This window comes from Corvus moneduloides, chromosome 8, assembly GCF_009650955.1.
Source record: "Corvus moneduloides isolate bCorMon1 chromosome 8, bCorMon1.pri, whole genome shotgun sequence".
Lineage (NCBI taxonomy): Eukaryota > Metazoa > Chordata > Aves > Passeriformes > Corvidae > Corvus > Corvus moneduloides.
In genome coordinates, this window is record NC_045483.1 from 271,591 (window position 1) to 294,636 (window position 23,046).

At 42.9% G+C, this 23,046-nt stretch overlaps 1 protein-coding gene across 4 annotated transcripts in view; it reads right to left on the reverse strand.

Moving 5' to 3' along the window:
• The window catches only part of INPP5A (inositol polyphosphate-5-phosphatase A), a 194,689-nt gene that overhangs the window by 68,262 nt on the left and 103,381 nt on the right, over positions 1-23,046 (reverse strand). For all 4 annotated transcript variants that reach the window (XM_032116093.1, XM_032116092.1, XM_032116095.1 and 1 more), the window contains exons 7-8: positions 16,015-16,067; positions 12,176-12,295 (exon numbers count right to left, since the gene is read on the reverse strand). In XM_032116093.1, the coding sequence (XP_031971984.1) occupies positions 12,176-12,295; positions 16,015-16,067 (173 nt within the window). The remainder of the gene's footprint in view (positions 1-12,175; positions 12,296-16,014; positions 16,068-23,046) is intronic.

The following is a 23,046-nucleotide window of genomic DNA, read 5'->3' on the forward strand; positions in this document are numbered from 1 at the left end:
TAGATAGCTTATGACAAAACAGGTGACTCAGTTAAAAATTTCATGACTGTACACAAGGCACAGGTATTTCCCTTCCACATTTCCACATGCCAGCACACACAACAAATCATCAATGCCTTCGCTGGCCATGCTGCTTGTTGTGACCTGTGGCAGGGCCATCAGGAGGGGACAGGGGTTCAGAGTGGATCCAAAACTTCAATGTAAATGAAACAGAAAACTCTTCCAACAGATGACAGCCAGCCTTTCCTTTCCAGAAAGAGGTCTTCATTTTGAAAAGGGTGGAAGAACACATTCACCCTTCTCATCCTTTGCTCTTGCTCCAGAAGGAATCGCTTATGGGAAAAGAGTTTGCTCACATTTAAAACATACCAAAGAAAGATCTTCTGCACGTTTTTGGAAATCAATATAACAAATTGGCAAATCAGCTGCACTAGGAAAAAAGCATGCTCCCACCTGGGCTTACTGATGTCCCTGGTAAACTTTAGAGCACACAACTATAAACACCACAGATGATTTCTCCTCTACCAGTTCCAAAAACACAGAATATGTAATTGCACAAGGAGTCCTTGATAACAGACTCTTCACACCTGGAACACATTACCTTAATTATTTTAATATATTTTAATAATAGTTTAAAACTAATTCTACATTTTTAATTGATGACACTACACTGAAAGTCTTCTGCACTGGATGGATTAGTGTTTGTCTTCACATCTTGCTGTATTTTGAGAAGTGGCAGACAAGTTGAATGAAAGAGCCGAACAGGTTTTTAGCCATGACAGGGCAGTAAAAGAAGGAAACATTCAGGCAATTGTTACTTTCAAGTACAGTTTACAGTCCAAGTTAGCTCTATGCTGAAATGTTTTGACAAATGTTTTAAATCCATGATTTGTACCTTTTTTAAGGAGTAAACTTGACTGTCACTGCAAATTAACACTAAATTACTGCTGCAATTTCTTTGCTGCAAAATAAATACATATAATTCTTATTTTGGTCTAACAGCTGCAATTTGGCTCACTCTGGGAATCAGCAAGAGCTTTACAGGCCCAGAAAGAAGCTCCTGTGCTGCAATGGAGACATCCTTGCTCTGCTGTCTCAGTCAGGCTTCAAGCAAACCTCGTTCCCTCAGCAGAGCTTTTGGCATGGCAGACCCTGACACGCTGTCTTGTGACACAACCATCTGTTATTCTGGGAGCATCAGGTGAATTATGAGGAACCTCTGACCTCCCTGAGCTGTGCAGCTTCAGCTTGGGCTGACCAGCCTGGCTGGGACGGCAGCGGGGCCGGACCGAGCACAGGCGATTGAAGGAGAGGTCACACAAATGCCACGGCAGAAGCCTGTGCTCAGGGTCTGCTCTGGGAGCCTGGGCACCCCAAATTCCTCTGCCCTAAGGACAGACCTCTCAGCTTGGGTGGCAGTGTCAGCTACCTGGACTGTGAAGGCGAAGTTTTCCCAAAGTCACTTAGGAAATGTCAGATCCCTACCAAGACTAAAAGAAGGAAGAGGCAGAGGTTCCTCTTCTCAATCCTACTGGAAATCTGGGCCTACTTATTAATTTCAGTTGCTACACGCAACAGCGTTCAGTGCAGTCCTAAAGTGAACAATTCTGTGTTATTGGAACCACTGAAATCCTTTTGCAATTTATTTCAAAGTACTCATTATAGTAGCTACAAGTAAAGTTAATTGATGAAATGCCCCTCTTCTATAAATGCTGTATGGGCACTGTATACACACTTCAAAGCACCGAAATTCAGCCAGAAAATTATAGGACCAACTTCCCCTTGCTTTCACACTTTCCCCCCTCCTATACTGTCCCCCCTCCACAGAATGGAGAAGACAAGAAAGCAGTTAAATATCAACAATTTGGTCATGGAAGAGAGCAGCTGAACATGATTCAGTGTGACAAGAGGCACTGTGATTTGGCTAAACCATTTCTCAGGGCACTTTGTAAGGAGGATCAGCAGCATTATTCCTTTAATAGCCATGTCGAATGCAATAGCCAGCTGGGTTTTGTCCCAGACCAAGGTATCAGCATCAGGTCAGAAGGTAACATTCTGTTTACACGATTATTTCCTAAAGCACTTATCTTCTCCTCGGTGTGAAAGTTGACTTTTCTGTTTGTAAGGAGGCCTAAAGAATTGAGGGAATGGGAAAAATTAGCTACACTGAGCTGGAGCTGAATGGCATTAGGTGGGAGGTCTGAGAAAGGCTGCAGCGACGCTCAGCAGGACACCTTATTAGCCGCGTCATCGCAGTTCATTCAGGCAAGCCATACCAGTGTCACCAGCATTCCCACACAAAGACAAAGTTCTTCACACAGTCTATAAACATGCCTCCCTGGCCAATTCATCCTAACTTGACAGCACTCAAAAGAAGGGTTTGAGGGTTTTGGTTTTTTTTAAACACAACAATAACATAACAAAACAAAACAAAAACCGTGCAGCTCTGCCAAGCAGGCTGAATGGGGGAGAAGGAGGGACACTGTCACATTTCTTGGGAAGAAACAATCTAAAGGTCAAGCCATATTTTATTCAGTGAGCAAATTTTTATAATTAGCTGATAAATACCAGCTAATATGAGCCCTTCCATCTTTCTTGTACAACTACTGGGGTAAGATACTATCTCTCCACAATCTATTTATTTTTGTGCATTATCTGCACATGGGAGTTACAGACACAAAAGCTTTTACAAAGGACATAGAATCAAGGGACCTTAACACGTGACTGCCTGTATAAAATGTCCTCTCTGAAGTGAAGGAATATGAGGATCACAGCTGACACACCAAGACGAGAGGATCAGTTTATTCCTGGTACGATCATCATTTCTCATAACAAACTGCTCACCTTGTTTACTGCTGACCTGTGCAAAGCTTGGAACCACAGCTTCTGTTTGGAGTTGAGACAGCAAAAGCAGCGCTGGGCTCTGCCCCCACAGGGGCTGTGAAAACCCTCTCTCACATTGGGCGAAGCGTTCAGGGAACACGTGGGGCACTCGCTGCGCGCGGTACAGGAGCCCGGACCTTGTCCATGGCAGGAGTCACTGCACCAAAGGCATGATCAACTCACCTTTCTTGTCCAGTCAGGATCCCACCCCAATGGGGAATGTTTGGAAAAGTGACTTGGCCATCCTGTTGGCAGAAGCCAAGAGCTGGTTGGGAGGTGGCAGGTGACCTATGGATAACAAGGTTATACACACCTTTTCCACGGATCTATAATGCCAGAGGTAGTAACAGCTCCTGCAGTGACTTCTGGTGGAAAGTTAAGGAACGACAACATTGAAACCTGTCTCCCGCTACAGCCACATCAGGGAACTGAAGATCAAGAGAATGTAAATACTAGGTTTTGGCTTACGCCAACGCAGACACAGGATTGCTGTGTGGCCGGTTGGATTTCTGCTGTTCCTATCTGCACTGCTTTTTCTTTTTTAAGTTTTACTCAGAGATCAGCTCAAACACCTCCACCTTGAGAACTGGTTCCCTCCAGCAGAGGTTTCAGAGACAGCTTTGAAACAGAACCCTGTCCTCTCCTGTGTATCACCTCCCTTCTGCAGCTCGCACCCTTTTGCAATTTCAAATATCAAATTTTCAAATTCCAGAAAAATCCTTATCAATTCTGAGTACACATTACCTGGTGACTGATAGTTTAAGTGTGCCTCAAAAGCCATAATGGAAGTGCCTTCATTGGCATGCCCAAGGTGGTGTAGTGCCGTCATTAAAAAGATAAAGTTTATGATATTTCTGTGCCTTGTTCTTTCTGATATAATAGCTAAAACCTATTAATAACACCAAAATATCTCAAAAGGTCAAGCACCATACAGCAAGATGAAGGGAATTGTCAAGAAGCTTAGGCAATCATCTTAGCACTCAAGACATTTGCCAGGGCTGTTTAACTAATATGTGATGTTCACTTTTAATTTCAATATAGTGCCATTTGGGCAAAAATGTTGTATTTTTAAATTAATTACAATGTCAGCAGCTATTAAGATTAAAAGAAAGACCACATCAATAATAAATACTTAATCCAAAGAAAGGATTACAAGAAGAGCAATAAAAATCAATTTTTAGAGCTGGAAAATTGTGACTTTTTCCTCACTTGACTGGTATTTTCATTATATTGACAAACCCATGATCTTACCTGACACTGACATTCGCCTAATGAAATAGCAGCCCTGGATAATGATGTAAGGACTTGTCAATTCTGCTACAGGACAACACAGCACTACAGCTCCGGTGTTAGCATACAAAGAAATTTTCATGCTCTTCAGCTGATACAAGAGAAGACTACAAGAAGAAACCAGAGAAACCATATGTCTTTTTGAATCTTTGCTTTATCATGGAATATTAACATCCTTCCACATAATTTCTGAGCTCTTCAGTGTTGGTGACACTTGGAGCTCAGCAGACAGCAGGTAACTGCCCTACCTTTCTCTGCATGAGGCCAAAGACATCCCAACTCCTGCTTTTTGTTCTGTGGGGCTCAGATGTGGGGACCTAAGCCAAAATCCTGTGGTCACTTAGTGTCAAAAGTGCAAATAGTGAGACAGAAATAACCAGGATATATGGCAACAGGATACTGATCCATTAATTGTTAAGGTTGAGGTAAGTATTTTTGTTATGCATCTAGAGAAACTCAGACTGAAGACACTTTGTCCTAAACAGCTCATTGATAGAAAGGGCAGTGCGATGGTTGAGGAATTTTGCCAGATTTGGGTCTTCCCAGACCTACAACAAGCATCTTTTCCAGCTCCATCTCCTGTGATGGCTGCATGGGCAGCAGATGGTGACAGGACACAAGCCATGTCATCCAGAGAGCTGCCAGTGATGGAGACCTGCAGACTCCCACCATCCGGGCCTGGGTAACAGCTGGGCTCAAGAGGACTGTGAATTAAAAATAAACCCAAATGTTTCTAGAAAAGGGCAATGCAAATGGCTCAGACCCAGAGAGAATTCACTAACAAAAGGACTAAACAATGCTTGATGCTGAGAAAAGCTCAAGAGCAACCAATTCTACATTATCCCTTTGAAAATCACACTATAGTGGAGCACTGAGCTAAGAGAGAGAACAAACGAGGGGTGAGGACAGACACGTTTGAAGTGCTAACGAGAATTCCAAAGAGCACGGTGATCAAAAAAGTTAAGAGCTGTCAACATTAGGTTTGAACAATGAAAATTCTAGTGGATATAAAAGCAGCAGGACCCATTTCCTTGTTGGAGTGAGAAACGGACTCATCTTGGTTGCATCTGAAACCCAACACTAACGGAATGAAGATAAAGAAGCTCCACAACAGGTGAGGCAGCCACATGGACTGACCTATCCAGCCATGAACAATGTCTGCCCCGCCAGCTACAACCGCTCCAGCTCTTGCACAGGCAGACCAGTGGCTGGAAGCACCGTCCCTCACATCTGAGTATTTCCCTGTCAGGGATGATCTGTCTTTCCAGGACATGGAACACAGGATGCAGAGCCCACAACCTCCTTCCACAGTGCTCCCATCTTATGGGAGTCAAAATCTCCAAGGTGGTTACTGGCCTGGTGCCTGTAGGCTCCACTGGGAGCAGAATGGGGCTCTTTAAACCATTCTCCATTTTATAACTATCAGCTCACAGCCAGCATTGTAAATAAAATCACAATAGCAATTTATTTTCATTTCTCTGCAAATGAATAAGAATTGGATCAACAGCCCATATAGATTCTTCTTAATTGAATCATAGCCATCCTAGAAGATATGGCTATAGGATAGGAGATTTGAAAAGACACAGACCACAATGGATGCTGATGTCAGTGTCACCTTTAGCTGGACACTAATGAGTTATCTTCATCCAGCTCCAGGCTCTCTAAGGAATAAATTACAGTAAAGAGAGAAATATAACTCAATGAGAACGTGATGCACTCTGCACATTCTCATGTAAAGCCACTTTCTGAGCAAAATCAAGCAGGCAACAAGTTATTTGCAGTAATTTCTTTTTTAAGAGGCATTCTCTTTTCTTGCATCACATGTTTAACTACGCATGCTCTCCTGGGAGTGGGACTGTTGCAGCAAACCCAACCTTGCCTGTGCTTACAGAACTTACATCCTACTAGAAAGACACAGTGGCCAACAGGGCAGCTCCAGGAGATCCTGTTAATGGAAAACAGGCAAAAAGGAGTAAAGCCCTTAGTGAAGATGAAGTGGAGGCTCTGAGTGCCACAAGACTGTCATGATCCACATCCACACTGCCAGACAGGGACTGTGTGGGCAAAGAATTGGCTAAAACCCCCCCAGGAATCCTCAGGGCTTTACCTGCAGCATTTCTTCTGAAACAGCCACAATTCTATTCCCACTGGCCAGATACAGCAAAAACCGGCTTAGTGCATCTACTCTATTTTTTCTTTAAGTGACACCTTTCTCTGTGATACCTGCAAGTATCAAAAGTTCTGGATTTTGGATTTCAGATCTTTGTTTCCAAACTTGCTACTGTCCACACAGATTTATCATAGGAGGAAAAACCAGATATTTACCATTTGAATAATGAATACGGAAAATTTATTACAACCTGTTTGGGTTTTAATGTCAAAAGGAAAAGAAGAAAAAAAAAGAGCTCCAAATGCTGAAAATAACAGAGTAAGGGCAAAATTACTGACTAGGATGACCAAAAATTATCATTCACCTGATACGGAACTACATTTATTGTGTCCTTAGAATTATACTACTGTATGCTTTCTCTTACAATGCATACCAGCACAAAAATACTTTCTTGCTAAAAATGTAACCTAAATAAAATTCACAATGTGTCTGTGCCAACAGGAAGGACACACGAGTTCAATTTTTGACAACTGCATCAAAGATGCCAAAGCTCAAGCCAGCAGAAAAACAAGGAGCAAGGAAAAGTGACTTTGGCTTTATTTGACAGGCTGAAAGTAACAAGACAATTTTGCTGGATTTACTCTTTAAAGAGCATATTATCCAAACACACTAATTTTGAGAGCACTTAACCTTCCTTTAAGGGGGAGAATGACTGAATATTAATGACCTGAGCCTCGGGTGTTTAATGAAAAGCTGTTGATTTGAATGTGATCCAGGGGTTTAAACCTTTGTTAGAAGACATTTGGCTGGAAGGTTTATTTGCCCTGGGAGTGCTTTCTATCTAAATACACAGAAATTTCACTACTCATTTGAAGGTTCATGTTAAAATCACTGTGGCAAAAAACAAATAAAGAAAAAACCAAACCAAACCAAAACAAAAAAATCCCAAGCCCGCCTAAAGCGAGCTGCTTTGAGGATCTTCCCAAATGACCCAGATCTTTAGAGCAAAGTTTTCCTTTGCCTAGAAACTAAGTGGCTTTTCTTTTGCTCATTCAGCTGCTAGTTCTGGGAAAAGCCCAAAGAGAAACATTTAGATTGGAGGGGTCTTTGAGAAGAGGTGACAGTTGACTGATGAGCATCCATAAAATGACAAAGAATAGTTGTGTGGAGCCGGTGCATCACATTGCCTCTCCCTGGGAAACTAATTGCTCTGAATTGTTAATAGTAACATTATTTTTCTGGCAATCATTTCTTTTGAACACTCAAAATGAGCATGAAACAGCTCCTTTGACTGGACATAAAAGTTAAATGTCCCAATGTTGATCAAATTAACTTCAGCTATGTGACAATGGACTATATTTGTGAGAAAATAATGAAGGGCACAAAGGGGAGCTTTATGCCAAGATTTCACAGTTGTAATGTAAAAATGTTTCTGTTGAACTAGGCCAGGGAACATTTCAATAGGAAAACAGAAGAGCACTGTCACTTTCCTTAAAAAAAAACCACATTCATTTTATGGATCTCAATGCTTGAGGTAATTTCAGGAAGTTTAGATGGCTGGCACGCCAAGAGCCAGGGATCAGGCTAACACCTCACGTCCTGTCCTTCCCAAACTCTCCTTCTTTTGAAGGGCCCCATCCTGCAGCTTTTTCCTCATTCCCCAGCCTGGCTATTGCATTCATACACTCCTCCCCATCAAGTGGCTATAGGACATGACTAATATGCCAATATGGTTAATTAATATGACATATGCACAAGCATTAGTTACAATAGATGCATGAAAGATTAAACCAAAATGTAAACTATTTTTTGTCTCACTCTCACCTATAGATTACACCCTCCAACTTCAGAAAATACAAAAAAACAAGCATTATGCCAATAGGGCTAACTGTACATGGAAATTATCCAAAATGGGCCTTGAAGAATTCTTTTTCCCCACAAAATATAAAGCAGATGTTCTTATCTCATTTTAAAGCAAATTCAGTTTTACTGTACTGTGTCTACCTGGAACAACGTAACTGACTTCTGAGGGCTCGGTTTGGGTTTACATTGGTGCTGACAGAGACTCATTACACACCTCAATTTTCTACATATATGCTGTGTGTGTATTTGTAAAGATACAAGCAAATATTTGTTTAACAAGTGTGATTCCAATCCTCTTGGTCCATAAAGCAACAATCTGACACCACATCTTCTCCCTTGCTAAATAGCAAATATTAAATGCAATCTGGCTCAGCACATACCAGTGAGCTGCCTTTAAAAGTGGTCTTCTTTCTATTTAATTAGTTTTAATGCTATTAAAGCTGAATCACTTCAGATGTAACTTTATTAAAGCTCAACCTTCATTAAAGCTAAAAGAACAAACCTTTCTACTCCCCAAACACACTATTAGGATTACTAACAGAATTCCCCAGGAGAAGAATTTTAGCACAACTTTGTATCATTTGCCCAATGCTCTTTCCTTGGTTTTCCCCCAACCTCCCCCCGCTCAGCACTGCTGTGATGTTGCACAGCTTTTTTGTTAAGCTTTAAAACTTTGTGGCTAAAATAATTTTGGAGATATCAAGTTCCCTGTCAATCTGAACAGTTAAATTCATCCATCTGAGCTTTATTTGCAAACCCTCTTCTGGTTTGCATCCCAAACTGCTGTGGTAGCTGTTGCCCAGATGAAAGGCTGTACATAACTCATGTTTATGAAGATGCAGCGTGAACACAACTGAGCTTTCACTGACTCCCACAGTGACCTAAATCAACTGTGAGAAGGTGTTTCTGTTTCATTCAGTGAAGGTTTAGCTCATTAAACTGTTTTCCTTCTCAGCATTGTTCATTGGGTTTGAACCGCATTGCTGTTAAATGCTCTTTAGCAGTTTAAAGGCTTTAAAGGAAAAGACTTATCAGTCTCTGTTTTTAACAGCACTAAATCTGCATTATTAGTTCATGCAGATAAGGGGATTTGAAAGCTCAGCTTGAAACCTCTCTCTTCTGTATTTATCTGACACTGCATAGTTCCAGTAGCTCAGCTGGAAATGTGTATCTATGAAGCTTTAAAGAGAGATTAAAGCCAAGAAAAGAAGTACTTTTCCCCCTATAGCTTCTCTCACTTTCCCTTTTCCTGCTGTCTGAGGGGAGTGCTGGGGGACAATGGCCAAAGATGGTTCCCAAAGCCCCTGAATGGGGACACTGTTGGTGGCAGCATTCATTCAAAGTAAGCTTCAGTGTATTGTCCTCCCCAATCAGCAGATCAGAATAGAGTGTGCTGGTGGCTGCCAAAAGGTTAGTCCTGCCGATGAAAGGGGCTTCCCATTATTCACTGCGCTACAGAACTCCCCCTTTGTGCCCGCCAGCCCATCACTGCACTGTGGAGGTCCGGATCTGCGGCTGGCTGCTCCCTCAAAATGAACAATTCATCCACAGCGAGCTTGCTGTGGCACTGTGCAACCCAAAATCGAAGGGCTCCTTTTCTAAGGACAGGGGAGTTGGGGCAGTTTTTGGCAGTGTCACATTTTAATGATATACCATCGTGACATCCCTGACCCACAGCTGACACTAATACTACAGTGTTATTACCTAACCCTCGCCAGGGCATCGTGGGAGGTCCAAAGTCAAAATTAGCTAATGAAGCACACTGTATGCTGCAAACAAGTGTGCAATAAATAATGCAAAAGGTTTGCACAGGTTTTCCTCATGCAAAGCATTAAAAAAGGAGAGGAGACCAATGAAGCCAAAAAAAATGAAATAAAAATCCCATACTGCTCTAAACAACAGAACTCAAGAATATGCACTCAGACTGTGCTGAGAGCAGATCCTGATCTTCCTGTGTCCCTGTTCTGTAAATCAGGGATCTTTTATATATTTGTATATATGCTACCTATGCAAACCTTCCAGGTGCCTCCAGCATTTTTGAATGGTTTGAGCAGGTTTTGCAAGTGATACAGGAGAAAGGCATACTGGCTTTTTCCTGTTCACCCTTGGATCATCCCAAAGGTGATGGTAAATTCCTGTTTGGAGAAATTCCCGCTCAGCCCCCTGCTGGGGGAAAGGCAGTCTCTACTATCCCACCTACCTGCTCTTACAGGACAGAAAACCCACAGAGAGGAAGGCAACTTGAGAGAGAACATGAATGGAAAGGCATTTACACTCCACTAAAACAGTTCAGAACCTTTTCCAGTGAAAAGCTACATAGGGAAAAATGGCAATGAGGTATTTTCCAACGCATGAACTGCTTTGTTCAGGAGTGTGTGTAACTTCCAGGCTGCTGCCAGAGAGAGCCAGAAGAGCTGACAGCTGCTTGTGGATGGGGATCCCTTACGCCTCTGCCATGCACAGGGAGGCTGCGAGCAGATGCCAGGCAGCAGAGGCGCAGCAGACCGTTGTGGGCAGTGGTTCCCCATGAAGCCAGGCACGTGCTCCCCTCTCCTCAGCCAGCAAGGGATTGGCGCTTGCCAGTGATGTGGCCTCAGCCAAAAGGCTGTGTGGGGCAGCAGGATGGGACTCACCACCCCTGGTTGGGCTGGGACCCCATTCCTCGCTCTGGGGAAGGACAGAGGTGATGCCGGCCAGGTGCCCCTCGCCCAGCCCTCGCTCCAGGGAACAGCAGCAGTGGTCCCATGGTCATCGGGGGTCTTGTTAAAGAGTCTTCTGAACACAGCACCCTGGCACACGGCCATGGGCTGCTGGACAGCAGGGCTCAGAGCAGGAAAACAGCACATAAAGTGCTCTGGTTCTATATTCCTTCCAGGCTCAGCAGTTTGTGTTAAGCGCCCCATTATGCCATGGATTGCAGCGTGTGCAATGGCTGTTCTGAAGAGACACATTGAAGTTCTGTTTCTCAGGCAAACATGAAGCCGACTGGCACCTCCTAAGAGAAATACCTGTTCACTCTGCCAACACACCAATGCCCATGCAGAAACATTCTTTTCTTACTCAAGAGAAAGCTATCTTTCTCCTGACTTCATAATTAGGGCAGCTGTAAATTTCTGGGTATTTTTGGGACTCCTCTGTATTGTACCACTCAACAGATGAACCAGCTCTGTAATACCATTAGAACCCACATGGCTGTTAATACCAGTGGTGACTATACACAAATGCTGTGCTGCTGCCAAAATGAATTGCCTGCTGCACCCAGCTGGAGTGGAGATTACAGCACCACCAGCTCCGTGTGGAGGGGCCCACACGGAGAGGCTGAAAGACCTGGGTTTGTTCAGGTTGCAGAAAAATTGTCTACAAGAGGACTCTGTTGCTGGCTTTACCTATTTGGTAGTTAGAGAAAGGAAAAACTAGACTTTGGTCAGCAATGCATGCCAAAAGATCTGGGCGATGGACACAAACCCACTTTGAAGAAAACTCTGGCTGCGTAATAGGGACAGAAAGTTTCACAGTGAGGATAGTCAAACATAGCAATGGGTGGCCCAGAGGAGCTACAAACCACCATGTTGGAGCTGCTCAAAGCTCAGCTGGACAAGCTGTTGAAACCAGCCCTGCTCAGACCAGGGGGATAAATAAGGGACTTCCACAGGCCACTTCCAACTGGAATTATTCTGTTATTCTGTAACAGAAGACGCACTTGAATGGCAGCTTTATTAGAGTCCACATAGTCTAAAAACAAGCTAATCTACCTAACACATTAAGAAAATAAATATGGTTTCTACTCTGCAATTCTGGTGACTTCAGCGTGGTTCCCCGAGATCAGTAATTTGGTAATTTGGCTTTGAAGAATAAGTGTCATAAAGTCATCTGTAATCAGCACTGTCCAGAAAACTCTGGCGAGCAGTAACCAGAATAAAACAGTGACAGAATAAAACCCTCTGCATTTCTGTGTGCCATTTGAAACATCTTTCATATGCTGCTTATGAACACAGAGATTGAAAGAGGCCAGGAAAGGCTAATACATACCTATCAAGTACATAGCCAAGAGCCTTATGCCGTATTCCTGAGTAAACCGATGGGCTTGTTTCCCAAGCAATTAAATTGGAAGCATCATGGAAAAGATGAATGTTTACCAAGTCAAAGGCACTATGACAAAAAAAGGAAAAAAATAAAATGATTCAGGATAAAAGAAAAAAAACCATTTGTTGCATCAGCAAAGCATTCAACACAGCACTTACTGTATTCACTCTTATGTTACCTTAATATTTACTCACAAGAACTGAACAGATTAAGCTATCATAGTCAGAAAATTGTCAGAGACTGCCGTCAAGATTACAGCTCATCCATAGGTAAGACTCCATCAAGTCTTTTGATTAAAGGATGCATAACATGAAAATGAAAAGCTATTTATCAGTTACAATTCAAGAAATCAAGCAGTACCCTCTCACTAAAATATTTTTAAAACAAAATTGAATGTGTAAACAACTTCTGGATTACAAAGCTGCAGCTAGGTGCTGAGCAGAACTGTGGCTTTGCAATAAACATGAGAAGCTACTGAGAGGAGAGTGTTACTGACATTAAGGACTACATCATATCACTGTGACTCCTCATCTGTCCCTGTCTGGAGAATGCCGAGACAGCAGCAGTCAATACACACACCACTTCCAGTTGGGAAGAGGACACCTGCTGCTTCTCTTGTGCCATGCCTGTGAGACCACAGAATCACAGATTTGTTTAGGCCAGAAAAGCCCCCTAGGCCTACCTGCAGCCTGCCAGCAAGTGCATGGACAGGCTCTGGCCGAGAGAGACATCAAGCAGAAACCCCAAGCTATGCTCAGGGAGGTTTTCCAGACCATGGCAGAATTGGGAATGGACCTGGACACAGCAATAAGGGCAGTGAGAACAGTGAGAGCATGGTCAGACACACAGATCACTCAGCACAAAGGGCTCTGCCAGAGATCCTGGTGAAGATACCTGACTCCAGGGAACAGCACATCCTGCCCAGTGAACCCACACTGATGGGGAAGCAGTCCCACTAACCTTCTCATAAAGATATAATGATCACGTAAATACAAAACATGACAGCTGGAGAAAACCAGTCCTTTCTGTCTGAAGGAGGAACAGAAAGAATCCCTGTAGGACAGGGAGGGTCCCACGTCACCAGCTCACCTCATGTGTAAAGGTATCTGTAACTCACCCCCATGTGTCTAAAACATGCTTGCTCTTAAAACTTACCGATGAAGGACTTTCCACCTGCAACTTCCTTGTCCTTAAACTCAAATTTTCATCATATTACCTATTCTCCTGCAAATTAGACTGAATTCTGCCCCTTCTGCAGGGTGAACAGACAGCAACCAGTTTCCCTGCTGTGGTCAGCCAAAGATTCTCACCCCCTACCAAAATACTTCCACCATTCCTGCCTCTCCTGTCCTCTTTCCAGCTTACCTAGAGCACAGCACTCAAAGCCAAACAGAACACTCTATCACAGGCCTTGGCAGCACTCACATAAATAATTACCATGCCTTCCCCCTTCGTGTCCTTCACAGGATCTATCTATTAACACATCTCAGTAAGATAATAATGATCCATATTAAATTCCTTCTCCCTTGATCCTTTTCTACAGCAGGGGTAATGAGTCAGTTATTCCCAAAATAGTATTGGTGCTTTTAAATTCTCCTCTCAAAGTGCAATGCTTTGCACTTCCCTGACTGTCATCTCCCAATACTACTTCCTCAAAAATATCAAAACTATTCTGGTTTCTGATTCTGACCACTGATTTTCTTGCAAACATTCTCAGAGTTGGTGCCCTACCTAAGTATTACAAGTTCTCTACTCCATCCTTCCCAGCAAATATAAACTATGTATGTAAACTATATTTAAGACTGTAATGCATTCAGTGCACTATCTTGCACCCGTTAAAACACTAACACTGGGAACTACTGGAATAGAAACAAACACCTTCACCTCACAGTCAAGATACTAAAAAACCCCGCAAAATAAAAGTACATGTAGTTATGTAGTTCTCTTTCATTTTTACATAATGTGAAAACTCATTAGTGCCCCAGGATTCTTTAGTTCTTTGTCCACACTAAAGGTAAGTTAATGAAGAATAATGGGTTTGAAAAATCCGGATTCACAGAGAAACTCAATTGGGACAGACCACTGAATCACAGAGGAGGAAAAAGGATAGCTCTCTGAAGTCTGTTAAGGTCACTTTTCTGTTTTTTAGGGGGCCCCCTGTTTTTTGGCACGAGGTACATTCTGTAACAATGTTTTCCTAGGCAGGGAAAATGAATAGTTCCCTTCAAGGACTCTCCCAGAAGTAGTAATAACAAGTGTCTGGGCTCTATTTTTATTGACCTATTAGAATGTAGAAATGTATTAATCAAAAGTCATGATTTATGAAATTGGTTTTCACGATTCTGAAAATGGGCAGAACTTTGTTCACATGCACAGAGACTGGGTGCAAACACTCATCACACCCTGAAGAGTTACATTATGCACTCAGACTTCCTTAGGTGTATTTTATAAGCCCCTGTATTTTCCATAGTATTTCACTTTCATTCTTCAGAAAGTGTTCATAGTAACTCGCCCCTTCAGCTTCCCATTAGAAACATCCGAGACCTTGTTAGATCATGTAGATCATAATTGCAAATTATTCCAGACAGAACTACCACCATGGCTCAGCTCATTACAGACTAGGAGAAGCTGTGAGGTTCCTCATCCTCACTGCCCAACACACCCCTGACAGACATGAGCGTGGTGTATGATCTCATCCAAACATCCACTACAGACTGATCCTCCCAAAGAACACCCTTTTTTAATACCCCCCGCAAGAAAACATTAAATTTAAATCTGTCTCTGAAGGACATTTTTTTTCTTGGAAAGGCCTAAAAATAAATTAATGTTATTTTTTCAGCAGAGAGGAAATCCCAGAGAACAGAAGAGACAGAACCTAGAGAAGTCATGATACAAGAGCAAAGGCCACATTAGCATCTGATATTAATACCCACTTCTGCAGTTATCTACTGCTGGAATCACACCCCACGCATATGGATCTGTAAAATTAACATGAACCTACATTATCAACTGCCTGCCCAATTTCTGGGTCAGAAGTCTATAAAAGGAGAAAACCTGATACCTTTTCTGTTTTCACAGGCTGCTTAATTAAATAAACATGCTTAATGCCAACAAAGCCAGAACACTGTTCAGTACTCAAAAGTCAGCCTATATAAACATTCATGAGATTTCAAAATCAAGCTTCCAATTTTAAGATGTGAAACAACCACACAAGGAAGGGAAAAGTGTTGAATGTTCCTGTACATGTAGGTGACTATAACATAAGTAAGCAGTAAAGACCAAAACCATGGCTATACGGAAAAAAAACAAAGGTCGGATTCCCAGGTAGGCTTAGAGAAATCCGAAGGAGTGCCTAGAGAACAAGCTCTTTTCACAGAAGCCCCGGAGGTGAGGGCTGCACATAGGCAGGCCATGGTGCCTGACCCAGGGGAGATGCTGCCAAGCCCCAGCAGCATCAGGACTGATGGGAGCAGCAGTGGGGGAAAGTGTCAGCTCCATGCTGTGACTGACTCCCATGGCCTGGCTCACAGGCACCAACCTGTTTGACAATCCCTGACTGAATGGTCCCACACTAATGCTAAGTGTGAGCATTAACAACACTTCTGGTTATGCATCATTACAATTTACTGAGCACTTTATGTTCAACAGATAATAAAGCAACTGTTTGGAACCAACCCGCTCTATGAACAGACCAATCTACACATGGAAACAGCTTCTTGAAATAGTTGTTAACAAACAAACATAAAACACATGTAATCAGAAACAACTTAAAAGATGCAACTTACCAATCAGTAATACACCATCTTGTTCGAATGAAACCTTTTCTGGACCACTTGCACTGAAAAATAAATGAGTAAGAACCAGTCACCTTAGGCAAAGATTACTGCAAAAGTGAAATGTACTGACACAGAGAACAAAATAAAGCAGAACTCATTCATACTCATTCATTATAACCAAGAAGCACTGAACACAAACTGAGGTACCTTGAAAACAGATACTGTGTTTTTTAAGTCCTGGAATTAGCTGTATTTTTGGTCCTGCAGCAGTTACAACCTTATGTGTAAAATTAGTATGAGCCCTGGCAGTTGTTTATAGATAAAAGATAACCAAATATGAAAGCTTTCCAACTGTATTTATGCTTAGCTTAAACCAGCAAATTCTTATTGCCTATACACAAATGTTTTCTTTGCAATTTTACCTGAAATGTCATCAGAGATTTACATCAAATTAAAATGAATGAGATCTGCTAGAAAGCTATTTCTCTTGCTGAGCCAAGCCACCCAATATTTCTATAAAAGTTAAGAATTTAAATAATGCTAAAAGATTACATTCATCATAGCTGCACCATTGGCAAGAAAGGCACAATTCAGCTTGTGCCCATACATACCATTTACGATACAAGAAGGGCTTTTTCAGCACCACTTCCGAGCTGCTGACACAAACTACAGCCTCCCATAAGAAGACATGATTCTGCATCCTATTTATTCCCGGTTAACAATGCGTGTGTGTCTAGGCTGATGTGCTCTGGGAATGAATATTGCACCACACAGGCCTAAATATATGATTTTGTAGCTAAAGTCTGTGACTCCTTATTGTGAATAAACTGCCAGCCCCAGCAGAGCACCCCCAGTCATAGGTACCACTCCCCCAAACCTCTGCTGAGGCCAGGTATATTTATTCTCCTCTCTGCGAACAGACAGCCCTAAGTCCTAAATACTGCTGAGATAGTGAAGGGCCTCAACAAACCAAATGAGACTGTCTTAAAATGGATCACAGAATCACAGACTGGCTTGGGTTGGAAGGGACCTTCAAGACCATCTTGTTCCAACTCCCCTGCTGTGGTCAGGGACACCTTCCAGTAGACCATGTTGCTCCAAGCCCTGTCCAACCTAGTCTGCATCTTCTGACCACCCCACAGTGAAAAGGGACCAATCTCCCTCCCCTTCTTCTTAGGCACAAGCATGGTGACTGCAGCCAAGACCAACCAGAAACATCGCCATAATAATTATACTTCAAATAATAATCTACTTTATTGCGAATTTTTTTAAACAGTGAAAAACAGCCTCTTCTGCAGGTCCAGCAACCACTCAGGGTATGGTTGGCTGGAAAACAAACACTCTAATCCTTGCTAACAGGATCCATGGCTGAATCATAAATCCCACAATCCAGTAAGGTCTCTTCTGTGATGCTCATGAGGGCACAGTTACAAGTAGAGATGTCAACACTTATTCAAAGGCAAACCAATGAAAAAATGCTAATGCTAAAAGCATTCAAAATTGGCTCAAATTTAATCTTGATTAAAAAAAGGGAGCTTTGTCATTTCCATCTTAGAAACAACTACACTGAACTTAAAATCAAGTAGTCCAAGCCTACGATGCGGTCCAAGATAATGTTTTCAATCAAGCTGCCATTTCTCATTTGCTGTTTTCCTCTTTGGCAACACGGCAGGTACTTGAAAAGATCCAACATCAAAACACGCCCAACCAGATCATGTTGCTTAGAGTCATACTAAGCTGGGTTTTGAGCATCTCCAAGAACAGTGATTCCACAACCTGTCTGGGCCCATCTTCTGCTGTTTACCCTCATGGTAAAAGCTTTTCTCAGATTAAATCAGATTTTCTCTTGCTGCAACTGCTGCCCCTTGTCCTGCTCCTGCACACCTCCCGGGGCAGCTGTCACATTCCTTGGAGCCTGTCCCCTCCCTCTTCTGAGGGCACAGACAGGCTCTCTGGTGTCTCCTCCCACACCCTCTGTTCCAGCCCCCAGAGGTGCCACTGCTCTGCTTGCTCCCGTCTGCCCATGTTTGCCCAGGACAGAGATCCCAAATAAGACACTGGAGACATGTCGCGGCCTTGGAGTGCCAAACAGATGGAGGAGCCCCTTTCTGGGACCTAGCACACACTGGGATGCTGGTGGCCTTCTCTGCCATCCAAGTACAGTGCTGGATTATCTTCACCTTGCTGTCCAAACAGACCCATGTACTTTGCTGTTTCCTGGATAATCACCTCCAGCCTGTACCACTTTGTGAGGGAGGGATCCAGGGATCCAGCTTGGCACTAAGCTTTGCTGAATTCCATGAGGTTCCCTTCAGCCTGCTGAAGGTCCTCCAACAGGATTCCTGCCCTCCAGCATACTGACTGCTCCCCCAGCTGACAGCACTGCCAAGCTGAACGTGCACTCCATCCTGCTGTCCAAGCGGCTAACAGAGGTGTTTGATAGTACTGATCGACCCCTGAGGAACACCACTGCCAACCAGCTGCCATTTGTCCGTCACCCCGTCACCCTGGGGGCTGGCCAACTTCTCAGCTGACTCCCAGTACGGGTGCCACCAACTGGGCTTCCAGGACACTGTGACAGACTGCACTGGAAGGCTTTGCTAGAGACAATGCCTACAGTATCCATAGCACACCCCTTTCTCCATGTAACTGGTCATTCAGGAAGATTTGCTCCATCAGCTTCCAATGCCTGGGGAGATGACACCTGAAAACCTTCCTGAAAATGCCTGTAAAACATGTGTTTTCCCAGCCCTTACGATGGCAGCAAGGAACCTTGCAATGACACCAGCCAGAGCCCTTCTTCTTTGGATGGGCACTGCCTGCTGTCACAGGCTCATGCACATACACTCCATAAACTAGTTTAGTTTTCTATACCAAAGTGTATGAGGCCCAGTGTCCTGTTGTCAGTCCTCATCCACTTCTCCAGCAGGATGTGGAATCTGACAGGAACGTGAAATCTAGACCCAGGCACCCACAGGACTCCACTCCAATTCTGTCACTGACACCCCGCAGTACCAGTACACAGCATGCCCAGCCCTTGGCACTGCTGCCTGACTGTGTTTAACACAAGCCTATGCTGATGCAAGTCAATAAAAAGGTATTTGCAACACAATTTGTATTTCATGACAGCATAAAATACAGTATTTCCTACGAAAGCTTTCCTCACACACATGTGAATTCCCATTCAAGGAGAGCAGTATGTACGAGAGGCCACTTTGCCACCAGAGTACTTTAACCAGTGTAACTGGAGCTCTGACACCTCACTATCAGAAGTCCTCACCAAAAAAATACGGTTTTTAAAATCACAATTTGAAAACTGGTAGTTACATTCTGCCAGCTTTTCCTTTGTGAATAGAGTCCCTGAGGAGATTGTGCTGACCTTTTAAAACCCCCCAGAACCACCACCTACATAAATAACCCCTGCTACACTGGGGGAAAGAACCTCCAGGCAGCATTAACATGAAGAGAGAGGTTAGAGAGGGCTAATGTCAAAAAGCACTGTGAGCAATAAGTAATGCACACAAACCATGATTGATAATGACCAGCACAGAGCCTTAATTCATCTTTTCTCCATCATTTTACTGAGGGGGACCATATCAAATTAAATAGTGACCCAGAAAGGGTTTATTCAACCATACAAAGCAGGGCATGAAGGAAAGACATATTAAAGTGGTGATGACTGCAGTGTAATTGCAGCTCCTTAAAGGAACACCACAGCTCAGAGGGAAACCTGAAACAGGAATCAGCCAAATACTGGCAGCAAGAGCAACCCAGGCACTGAGCAATATCCAGCACTGACAAGCCTTCATTGCCGGGGTGAGACCTCCTCCTTCTCAGAGCCTTACACAGGAGCCCATGTCCCCCGTGCTCACAACATGCTCAGTGTTTAACTAGATAGGAAATAGAGCTGTATTATGGCAACTTGCCATGAAAACAATGTAGAATGTAGTTTCTACCTCAAAATTACTTCCTTTCTTTCCTTAGACCAGTTGCTTCAGTAACTATTTGAAGTCAGCAGCTCCATAATGCTCCAGACTGAGTCATTGCCAAAAAGCAACAAGTGGTGGACAGAACCATGAGGGCTTGGGCCTTTTACCTGGTCCAAGGAGAAGGCAGCACAGGAGACAAGGGAGGAGCTTAAGCCTACACTGGAAAAGGTCACACAGCTGAGGCTGAATAAAGCAGGAACACCTGTGCCTCCGTACTGTAAAATAACACTTGTTTCATTGTGCAGCTGGTGTATTACCCCACCTCAACCTGCAAACTACCTTTAGCTACTTATAACTTGAACACATTTAATTCCTTTAACTCCAATAAATATTTCAGTTATCAGTAACTTGTCTATTTAACATTAGGAATGCAGAAGTTAGCAGGCTTTGGGCCTAATGCAGCCCAGGAGCTAGAGCTCAACAGCTCTGGTATGAAGGTATCATCCTGACCCTGAGATACACAGTGCAGCTGAACAATGTGCCTTATGTATTTTTGGATCATGTATGTGCTTTAGTATTTCTAAATGAAGTATTTGGAAAGTGGAAATTTTTGGAAACAGAATGTAAAGAAGAGCTATGGCGTGGGAAGGAGGAAAGAGAAATTTGCTTTTTATTGCAGATTTCAACGCAACAATCTTTATTTTTACTTTAACAAATAGTCACTAGCTGCTACACCATCTGTAAGCCAGCATAAAACCAGGTGGAGATGACATAGGTCATCTTATGCTCTCAGAGAGTAATCTACATTTTAAAATAGGAAAAAAAAATCCTACTTCATGTCCCAGAAAGGGGATACCACATCTTTCACCTTACATTATTAAGTCTCTTCTCAGATCCTCTGTTAATAGGATTCCTTTAGCCAGCAGATGGATTGTGAATACAGGCAGTTTCATCTACTAAAAGACAACATAAATCATAATTGAGAAAGGAGAGACCGCAGTAAGGTTATCACCATACAGCCTCCTCCATGAAAGGTTTGCATTAAAGCATTAGTGAAATTAATTCATCTTTCATAAGAGCTTTGAGCAGTATCTGTGATCTATGATAACAACCAATTTCTCACTATGAGAAAAAAAAATTACTCAGGCCTGATAGACTACACAAATCTGCTTTTTTTAAAATGGCCTAACATTATCTAGAGTGTTGCTCCCAGAGGCATCATTTGAGGTTTATGCCTTGCCAAGAGGACCCATAAATCAAGGCAGAAAGTTTTGTTAGTTTTATATGCAGTGGGCTGTAATTATTTTGAATTGCATTATGCCTCAATCACTGTAATTACTTTTAGATCATCCTTAAACAGCTGCAATAAAAAGAAATCAGTCTTAAACCATTTCTCACACAAAAAATTGCAGATGTGATATGAAAGGTCTGGCTAAAACACACAAGAGCATGTCAATGCAATGTTTGGGCAAATATACTGCTCCTATGTTCTCCTGGGTCAACCCAAATTTCCAAAATACACATTATTTTGTGGCCTCTTAATTGCTGTTGTTATTTCTAACATTTGTCTAGGTAGAAAACACGTGATAGCAAGATTAATTTTAGCTTTACATATAGAAAAATGCATATGAGAACCAAAACTATCTCCCTGTTGTTTTCTGCTGTTGCTCTGTGTGTTTGAGACACTTCTTGGTCTCCAGTCCCAAACAGAAACAGCGTAGTCTAAAAATCACTGCAATTATTTTCTAACTTTTCAAGTCACATGAAAATATACTGGGTTGGCACATGCCAGGGTGCAGGCCAGGTGAGCACACAAGTTACAGAGCTGCAACGCAGATGCTGCTGTTATTCACATCACTGCAGACCTGGAGAGCCCGTGTCCCTTTCCTCTCCTTCTGTGTGAAGCTCTGCAACAGCACGGCCCCAGCCTGTTCCATGGGCCTGCCTGCAACAGCATTCCCCGAGATTGTGCTGGGGGCAGGAACAGAACTGAACCTTCAAGGTGTTTCAGAGATTTGTTTGTGACTTAATTGCATGTATTTGTGGCTTTTCTCCTTTCCTGTTTCGTCCTCCTCCAGGTAAACTCTACCCCTGACAACGAAAACACAGAGGTTTCTGCTTAGAACAGTCGTTTAAGGCACTGGAACCAATGGGACCAGTATGAGGGTGCCACAGCCTCCAAAGGCTGGTCCTTGGGTTCCAGACCCCATAGTCCCATCCCAAAAGCAGCACAGCAGGGTGCATCGAATGGGGGAGCTGCAGCTGCTAATGCAGACATGGGAACACCTGATCCCTGAGCACCCACAAGGAACGAACGCCATTCCTGCTCCTGTGTGGGAAAGCCCCAAGACTTAACCATTGCTCTGAGAGACTGGGAAGAGCTGTTGATGCAAGAGGGGTAATAAACAACGCTGAACAAGTTACAGCTTTGCCAGTCTCACAGTGAAGCAAAAGCAGAAGTAAAGGAGGAAATAATTCTCCCTGGGTATCAGTGAGCAATCCATAGCTTGTCCTAGTGCTGTGAGGCACAATGGCAGCACTCACTGTGCGGTGCAGTGCTCTCAGCACTGCAGTTGTTACTCACAGCACTGCCAGTCACCCACACTGCTACAGCCAATGGAGGGGAAAAACAAACACCCGAGGAACCGTCTCAAGTTCCTGCAAAATGATGTAACACTTAACTTCAAAGAAGTATTTGAAATGTTTATTCACAGGAAGTAAACACTTCGCAAAATTATGTCAAAGGCACTTTTCCCTCCAGTACTGAGATACAAAAATAAATAATTTAGCATCAAAGTCAAGAAAAAGAACAACCTTCACCCTATCAATCTCATAACTATTTTATGCAATGCTCTGCCAAGCACACAAGCATTATGTAAATATCTTTAAGTGTGTATATTTACAAATTCTAAATTAATTTTAGGAGTTTATTTAGTTCTTCCTTTTACTAAAGTAGTGACATGCCTGTGTGATCCACAAATGTTACAGGAGTTCAACATATTTATTCACTTGGTTTGAAGAAAACATTAACCATTAAACACTCATGTTCTAGATGTTCTTAAGAAATTAAAACTGAGAAAATTAAAGGAGACATCAAAGATCAGAGAGTCTA